At 63.9% G+C, this 8046-nt stretch overlaps 1 protein-coding gene across 2 annotated transcripts; it reads left to right on the top strand.

Annotated features, from left to right (window-relative positions):
• The first annotated feature begins 232 nt into the window (after positions 1-232).
• On the top strand, positions 233-7522 carry TBX1 (T-box transcription factor 1). 2 transcript variants are annotated; one of them, XM_030336739.1, is made up of 8 exons: positions 233-281; positions 1568-1937; positions 3934-4035; positions 4886-5057; positions 5639-5794; positions 6411-6478; positions 6563-6663; positions 7035-7522. In XM_030336739.1, the coding sequence occupies exons 1-8, from the start codon at positions 248-250 to the stop codon at positions 7520-7522; spliced, it is 1491 nt and encodes a 496-aa protein (XP_030192599.1). In that variant the 5' UTR covers positions 233-247. The 2 variants fall into 2 exon arrangements, with proteins under 2 accessions (XP_030192599.1, XP_035920210.1); XM_036064317.1 differs by lacking the exon at positions 233-281 and having other exon boundaries at positions 1507-1937.
• The last annotated feature ends 524 nt before the right edge of the window (positions 7523-8046 follow it).

The raw sequence follows: 8046 nt of genomic DNA on the forward strand, positions 1-8046 counted from the left end.
CGCAGGCCCCCGCCCCCGGGTCCCGTGGGCTGGGCCGGCCTCGGTGCGGCTGGGTGCACGCAGTCGGAGGCGGCGCCGGCCAGGCCGCCGGGCGCCTATGGACGCGCGGAGCCCGCTGTCTCCCCGGGCCAGCGCGTTCAGCATCGCCTCTCTGGTTGCAGCAGAGGCCGTAGAGCGCACAGCTCGCCTGGGTCCCCGGTCCTCCGACCAGGCGAAGCTTCGCCGGCTGCTGGGATCCCCCGCCGGGATGCACTTCAGCACGGTCACCAGGGATATGGAAGGTGAGCTTCCCCGCTGTGTCTGCCGGCAAGACCCCCTGCCACAGCTGCTGTGGGGCCCTAGGAAAGAGTTTTGGCAGGGCCCTGGCACAGAGTGGGTAGAGGGAGCTCTGGCGGGGTGGGCTCCAGGCTTCCAGTGACTCTGGAGCAGAGAGGAAGGGCAGGCATCCTGCTCGAAGCCTGTGCACCTCCAGCCTGGGAACCCGGCTGCAGAGACCCACAAGGAGCTAGACACGGGCCCAGAATAGGACTAGTGGAAGCCAGGAAGGACAGGAGAGAGAAGGACCAGAGAAAGGGGGCAAAGGTGGCCGCAAGCTGGGAGAGGTGGGAGGGAAGTTGGCAGGAGAGGAGAGTGCCATGGAGTCTGGGAACCCAGGAAAACGAGAGACAGAAAGTGGTGAGGGCAGCCGGGAGGAAAAGAAATTGAGAAGAGAGAAAACACAAAAACCCGAAAGGAAGGTAGGAAAAGTGAGAAAGATGAAAAAGAAATAAAGAGACCGAGAACGAAAAAGAATAAAGTAAAGGGAAATTTAAGACGAAAAATAAAGGCATCAAAAAAGGGAAAAGCTATAGAAAACCTCCAGTTTTTATTTTGTTTTAAAAAAAGAGGTAAAAACCCTGAATAACAGGAAAAGACCTAGAAAAAGAAGAGGCAAAGGCAGACTGGGAAGAAAAACGAAGTGATGAAAAATGAAGTGGAAAGAAAGGAGAGGGACAAAACTGGAAAAAGAAAGGCAGAAAATAACACAGAAATAAAGAGAAACGAAAGAGATAGTGGAAGAAGGAAAGAGGATTAGGAGGGAAAATTTCAAGGAGGAAGACAAAGGTAAAGAAATAACAAATTGGAAAAAGAGCCTGGAGAGAGAAAGGAGAAATGCAACGCGGGAGGGCGGCAGAGCGAGGGGCGGCGGGCGGCCCGGCGCTCTAGGGAGCCGGTCCGGGCGGTCGGGGGGCCCGGGCCGAGCGAGCCGCGGCGGGCGGGCTGGGGCCGGGGAGGGGGGAAGGAGCGGGGGAGGGGCGAGGGACGGGGGAGGGGAGGGAGGCCATTGTCTCGGCGCTTGAGGGGGGGGGGGCGCGGGGCGGGGCGGGGCGGGGCGCCCCCTCGGGGCCGGCCCGCGGTGTAGGGCGGCGCGGCCCGGGGCGCAGCGCAGCGCCCGCCACTCGGCCCGGGGCGCGGGGCAGCGCTCACCTCGGCGGCGGGGGCGGCGGCGGCGGCGGCCCGCGGGTCATGATCTCCGCCGTGTCCAGCCCGTGGCTCACGCAGCTCTCGCACTTCTGCGACGTTGCAGCCTTCACGGCCAGCAGCCTGAGCAGCCTGGGGGCCGCGGGGGGCTTCCCGGGCGCCGCGTCGCCGGGCGCCGACCCGTACGGCCCACGCGAGCCCCCGCCGCCGCCGCGCTACGACCCTTGCGCCGCCGCCGCCGCCCCCGGCGCCCCGGGCCCGCCGCCGCACGCCTACCCGTTCGCGCCGGCCGCCGGGGCCGCCACCAGCGCCGCCGCCGAGCCCGAGGGCCCCGGGGCCAGCTGCGCGGCCGCCGCCAAGGCGCCGGTGAAGAAGAACGCGAAGGTGGCCAGCGTAAGCGTGCAGCTGGAGATGAAGGCGCTGTGGGACGAGTTCAATCAGCTGGGCACCGAGATGATCGTCACCAAGGCCGGCAGGTCAGGGTGCCCCCCTCCCTGCCCGCGACCCTCCCCACGTGGCGCGGGTCTCGGGCAGCGCGTCTCGGTCCGATCCACACGAGTGGAGTCGAGAAGCGGGGTGGGGGCGCGGCCCCGCCACCTGCGGGCCCCTCTAGGCGCGAGCCGGCTCTTCGCTCTCTGCGGTCCCGGCTCCGGCGACAGCCGCCTGGCGCGCCGAGCGGGGCCGGAGGGGACGGCGCGGGCAGCCTTGGAAGGCTGGTGGAAAGAAGCCTGGCGGACCGGGTTGCCCCTTCCGCAGCCCCAAGGCACCCGCGGCCGGAAGCCTGGGCCGGCTCGGAACACACGGGGCTAGGGGTTAGGCAGCCACCCCTGAGCGGCCTTGCCAGCCAGCCAGCTCCCAGTGGATCCCACCTCAAAGGAAATTCACGTCTTTAGTTACCCAGTTCACTCTATACGGGTTAGGTAAAGAGGGGTAGCTAGACAATTGTCTGGAAATTTTTTGGAGAATGTTAAGACCCTTAAAAACAGTTGCTCTCTTCCGTGAAGGTTGCTACCCAGTTTTCTCCGGCCTAAATTTCGGGTGATTGTGGGGCCTGGCGTTGCTGCTGGGGCTGCTGCCTTCCAATTGGCCTGTATTTGTTTTAAGGGCCCAGAGAGAAGGGGAACAAGTTTTGCGATGCAACCGATTTGACCAGCAGACAAAGGAGGGTGCCGGGCTGTGTCTAATGTACACACGGAGACACCAGCTCTGCGTCCACACAGCCAAGGGGAACTCAAGGCCTGTTTGCAGAGCCTTCTCGCGGTTTCTGTTTCCCTGCCGCGGCTGTCCTCCCTGGGGATCCTGGGGCCTGTGCTCAGCTTCAGCTCTGTAGGTCTTCTCCAGGCTCTCCTTACTGTCCCCTGAGGACGGTGCCCCAGCCTCTGGCCCAGTCCAGTGCAGCAAGGGTGTTGGCAGTGGCCAGGCTTCAGCCCAGAAGCCAGCATTCTGCAGCACCCACCAGCCTGCAAAAGTGGGGGTGGCAGGTCTGACCAGGAGGGCTGGCTCCATGGCATCTGTGTTTTGCCCACTGCCTGCAGGGAGTTGCCTATGAGGCAAAGCCGTAGGAAGGGCAGGTGGGAGCCAAGCCTCATGCTGTCCTCCGGGGCCCCAGTGGTTGGCACTGCTGTGCTCTCAGGACAGGGCCGGCCCAGGCTGGCGGCCCATCCAGGAGCTGCAGAATGCCCTTTTAAGAGCCTGGATGGGTCATAGAGTCGGAGTCTGGGGGAGGGGAGAGTTAGGGGACATGAGAGCATAAGCCAAGTTCTCCCAGAGTAGCTGCATCCCGTCCGGGGTGCAACAGTGGTGGTGGTGGGGGGGGGGACTTGTATCCCTGAGGAAGATAGGGGGACTCCAGCAATGGGCTGGAGACAGAGCCTAAAAATTGGGTCTGTGGGCTCTGAGGCCTCAGCCTCACTGGAAGGATTGGGGAGCAGCACCACAGACCCAGCCGAAAGGGCAACTGGGACTCTTGGGAACCACATAAGAGTGCCCCGGTTTCATTTTGTTCGAGCCGGGAGTTTACATCGGTTGCTTAGATGGAGCTGGGGGAAGCTCTGTGGAGGGCTGAGAATGTCTGGAACCGCATCTTGGGAGTCTTACTGATCTGGTGCTGCTGGCTGAGGCTAGCTTTGGACTGGACAGCCGAGAATTAGCAAATGCTAGGCTGGTTCTACGCAGGCAAATGTGGCAAACGCCATAGACCAATGTTGGGGGGGGGTGGAGGCTTAGCTGTAGTGTTTAGTGAGCCATTTTGGGGTTTTGAAAAAGGGAGCAGGGGGCTACTCTGCCCTTCCACTTGCCCTTGGCTGGGCAGGGGCCTAGTTGGGTTAGAGTAGCTGACTGAGAGGAGAGGAGTTGGAGGGGCCAGGCCGATGAATGCAGCCGCCGGCAGGAAGCCGCCTGTCCTGGGTTGGTCAAGGTGGGGCAGCCCTGCCCTCCCCCACCTGAGGTGACCGGAGGCCTTGCTGCCCCCAGGCGCATGTTCCCCACATTTCAAGTGAAGCTCTTCGGCATGGACCCCATGGCCGACTACATGCTCCTCATGGACTTCGTTCCAGTGGACGACAAGCGCTACCGGTGAGCGCCCAGCAGGATCAGGGAGGGTGCCCTGGGAAGTGGCTGGTCCCTGCTTGGTGATGCCTCGGAGGGCAGCCCACAAGGACATTAGTGCCCGGGAGTCCCAGGCACCTGCGCCGCCAGCCCCACTGTCCCCCATGACCTGCTCCCTCCCCAACCTGGTCAGACCCCAGACCCACACACCCCACCCCCAGCGGTACTCCCCTCAGGAGTCACACAGGCTGGGCCCCTCCACCAGCTCTAGGCCCGAGACAGCTCCCACGCCCCTGGGCCAGATTGCCTGAGGCAGGCAGGCCCCTCGCACACAGCCCCTGCCTTTTCTTCATGTCTCCTTCTCCCACGAGGTGAGCGTGGGCACCTTGTCCCCTTCCCCCATCCCCCGGGAACGCTGGGCCCCGGAGCCGAGCAGGAAAGGTGGGGTGGCCGGGAGAGATTATGCTGGGCGGGCCTCAGCTGCCCGGACAATTAACAGCAATTAATAAAGAGAGCGTGGTCCGCCCTGCGCCTGAGGCCGCCGGCGCAGCCAAATCCGGGCTCCCGCCGCGCAGGCGACACCGGAGGCGGCGGTGGGGAGGCCCGGAGCAGGCAGACCCGCGTGCAGCGAATTGTGGCGCCCGGAGCCCAGCCTCCTCGCTTGGTGCCCGGCTTCTTGCTGTCTTGTGTATTGGGACTGGGGGGAGTTTTGTTTTCTTCACAATTCCCCTTGGAAAAGCTCCCGGTCTGTGTGGTAGCTGAAGGCTTGAGTTCACCGATGATAGGAACACTCATGAGAGGCACTTTGGGGGTTCACTGGGCAAGGCCCTCTCTGTTCACCCTATGTGGCATGACCCCTGTTCTGGTGTTGCCCCAGGTATGCCTTCCACAGCTCCTCCTGGCTAGTAGCCGGGAAAGCAGACCCTGCCACACCAGGCCGTGTACACTACCACCCTGACTCGCCTGCCAAGGGTGCACAGTGGATGAAGCAAATTGTGTCCTTCGACAAGCTCAAGCTGACCAACAACCTGCTGGACGACAACGGCCATGTGAGCAATCCTCCCACCTCCCCAGGCTACCCTGGGCAGGCCCTCTGGAGTCCCTGTTGACCAGAGCCAGAGGCCGAGCTTGGGCTGTGAATGAGGGCCAGGCTGAGGGGAGGGGGCCCCTCCAGTCAGGGGCTCAGGGCCTGGTGGCTCTCAGGCCTGGGAGAGGCTGTCACCTTGTTTCCCTCGCTCTATTCCTGATCTTTTGCTGGAGTCTTTTTTTTTTTTTTTTTTTTAACTGGAAAGGATGGTGTGTGGGGGTAGCCGCAGGAGGCTTTGTAGGATCCAGGCGGCTGATGCCGCTTTCCTGCTGGGCTGAGCTCTGGCCTGCAGCCGCCTACCACTGCCCGCTGTAGGCCTGAAGTAGTTCTGAAGGACCTATGGGAAGAGAATCCAAACTCTGATCTTTTGCCATTTGGGGTATCTTTCCTGGTGGTCCCCAGTTGACTGCAGTCTCCGCTTGAGCCCCATGGCTGAACCTCATTTCAGGAATTAAGGGTTTCGTCCAAGTTCTCTGGGAAATTCACTGCTTATCTGGACCTTCTCCCATTTCCTAGTTCCAAACTTGCCACCTTGTCTTCCAGATTATTCTCAACTCCATGCACAGATACCAGCCCCGCTTCCATGTTGTCTATGTGGACCCACGCAAAGATAGTGAGAAATATGCTGAGGAGAACTTTAAGACCTTTGTGTTTGAGGAGACTCGCTTCACTGCGGTCACTGCTTACCAGAACCATCGGGTGAGACCCTGGGGATGCAAATTCAATACTTCTGGGTTGCAATTTGCAATTGCTGCCTGAGGGAAAGAGGTTTGGACCTAAAGACTGCGGGTCCTGGTGGAACACAACGGCCGATGGAGTCCCACCCTCAAAGGCCTCAAGCAGCCTCCTCCCCTCTGCTGCAGGCCAGCCCAGACTCCTATCAGGTTGACCTTTCCAGCGGCAACTGTCAGTGCGGCCTGAAAGTTTGTTTTCCAAACCATTCCGGAAACTCCCCATCAGGGGCCTGATCCACGGTTTACCCAAATTCCTAGGGCATCCCCTCCCACCCCCCACTGCAGGGTGGGCGGTGGAGGTGACTACATTCCCATCCCAAGCAGGGGCCCTGGGTCTCCATCCCAATCACTTGGGGCCGCAAAGGGGATCCTTAGGGAGAAAGGAAGCTCCCCCTTTGGCAGCAGAAAGGCACAACTCTCAGCAAGGGAGAGTAAATGTGGGAGGGTTATTGTCCCGGAAGAGTAAAAGGGCTCTTACTGGGGGAGCCCCTTCTAACATTAGGCTACCCTGGTGCTCCAGGCCCCAGCGCAGGGGCTCCAGCCACTTGCTCAATGCCCACTCTCCAACCCCCCCTCCTCAGATCACGCAGCTCAAGATAGCCAGCAACCCTTTCGCCAAAGGCTTTCGAGACTGCGACCCGGAGGACTGGTGAGTGTCCTGTAGAAGTGATGGCTACAGTTCAGGAGACTGGCGGGGTGCCCCCCTGACCCGCTGCCCTTCTCCCTCCCGCAGGCCCCGAAACCACCGGCCCGGCGCGCTGCCGCTTATGAGCGCCTTCGCTCGCTCGCGGAACCCGGTGGCCTCCCCCACACAGCCCAACGGGTCAGAGAAAGGTAGGGCCCGGGTCGTGGAATTGGGGCCGCGGCCCTGCGCGCGCTCCGCCCCGGGCAGGCGGCCGAGGCTGGCCTCGCCTGCGCCCCAGGGGCGCTCGCGGCCTTCGCGCCGGTTGCACAACGGCGGTGGCGGCGGGCAAGCGCGCACTCGCCCGCCCGGCCCGACGGCTGCGCCCCGCCCGCCCCGCCTGCCGCCCGCGGAGGGGCGCGGGCCCCTGGGGAGGCCCCGGGTCTCCGGCAGGTTCGGCGAGAAGGGGGCGGGAGGGTCCGAGCGCGGGCTTGTGCCCCCTTCCCGCCAGGACCGTTGGAGCGCTCGCGGGTCCCCTCTGCCGTCCCGACCCGCCGCGCTTACCCCTCGGCCCTCCCAGCAGAGGCGGCCGAGGCTCGGCGAGAATTCGAGCGCGACGCGGGTGGACCGGCCGTGCTCGGGGACCCGGCGCACCCGCCTCAGCTGCTGGCACGGGTGCTGAGCCCAGCGCTGCCCGGGGCCGGTGGCGCTGGCGGTCTCGTCCCGCTGCCCGGTGCACCCGGAGGCCGGCCCAGCCCTCCGCACCCGGAGCTGCGCCTGGAGGCGCCAGGCGCGTCGGAGCCGCTGCACCACCACCCGTATAAGTACCCGGCCGCCGCCTACGACCATTACCTCGGGCCCAAGAGCCGGCCGGCGCCCTACCCGCTGCCGGGCCTGCGCGGCCACGGCTACCACCCGCACACGCACGCGCACCCGCACCACCACCACCCCGCCGTGAGCCCAGCCGCCGCCGCTGCCGCCGCCGCCGCCGCCGCTGCCGCCGCCGCTGCCAACATGTACTCGTCGGCCGGGGCCGCGCCGCCCGGCTCCTACGACTACTGCCCCAGATAATGCGGGCGCCCGCTGGCCGCTCCCCGCCCGGGGTCCCCGCACAGCCCTGAGGGCCGTCGGGGTTCCCGTCCACCCAGCCCCAAGGGCCTTCCAAGAACACGTTCCCCCAAGCCCCGGGGGCCAGTGCGGGTCTCCCCTTCCCCAGCCTCGAAGCCATCGGGGTCCTCCACCTTCCAGCCCTGACAGCTGTCGAAGTATATGGTTCCCCAGTCCCGGGAGCCACCGCGGGTCCCTCCCCAGCCCCGAGGGCCACGGGGTCCGCGCCCGCCAGTGCCAAAGCGCCCGGTCAGCGGCGGAAGGAAGTGATATTTATTGTTCTCCGCGAGACCGTGTCGCCCCCCCTCCCCGGCCCGGCCGGCAGTTGCAGTGTAGACGATCCGAGAGCCCGTCTGCAGGCGGTGTAGATACGTGTAGATATTTGTAGATACTGTAGATACCGCGCCGGCGCCGACTTGATAAAGGTTTCGCCTCTTTTGGAAGCTGCCTGCGTGTCCATTTATTTGCGTCCAGTTAGATCGCACGGG

This window comes from Lynx canadensis, chromosome D3, assembly GCF_007474595.2.
Source record: "Lynx canadensis isolate LIC74 chromosome D3, mLynCan4.pri.v2, whole genome shotgun sequence".
In the NCBI taxonomy this organism is placed as follows: domain Eukaryota; kingdom Metazoa; phylum Chordata; class Mammalia; order Carnivora; family Felidae; genus Lynx; species Lynx canadensis.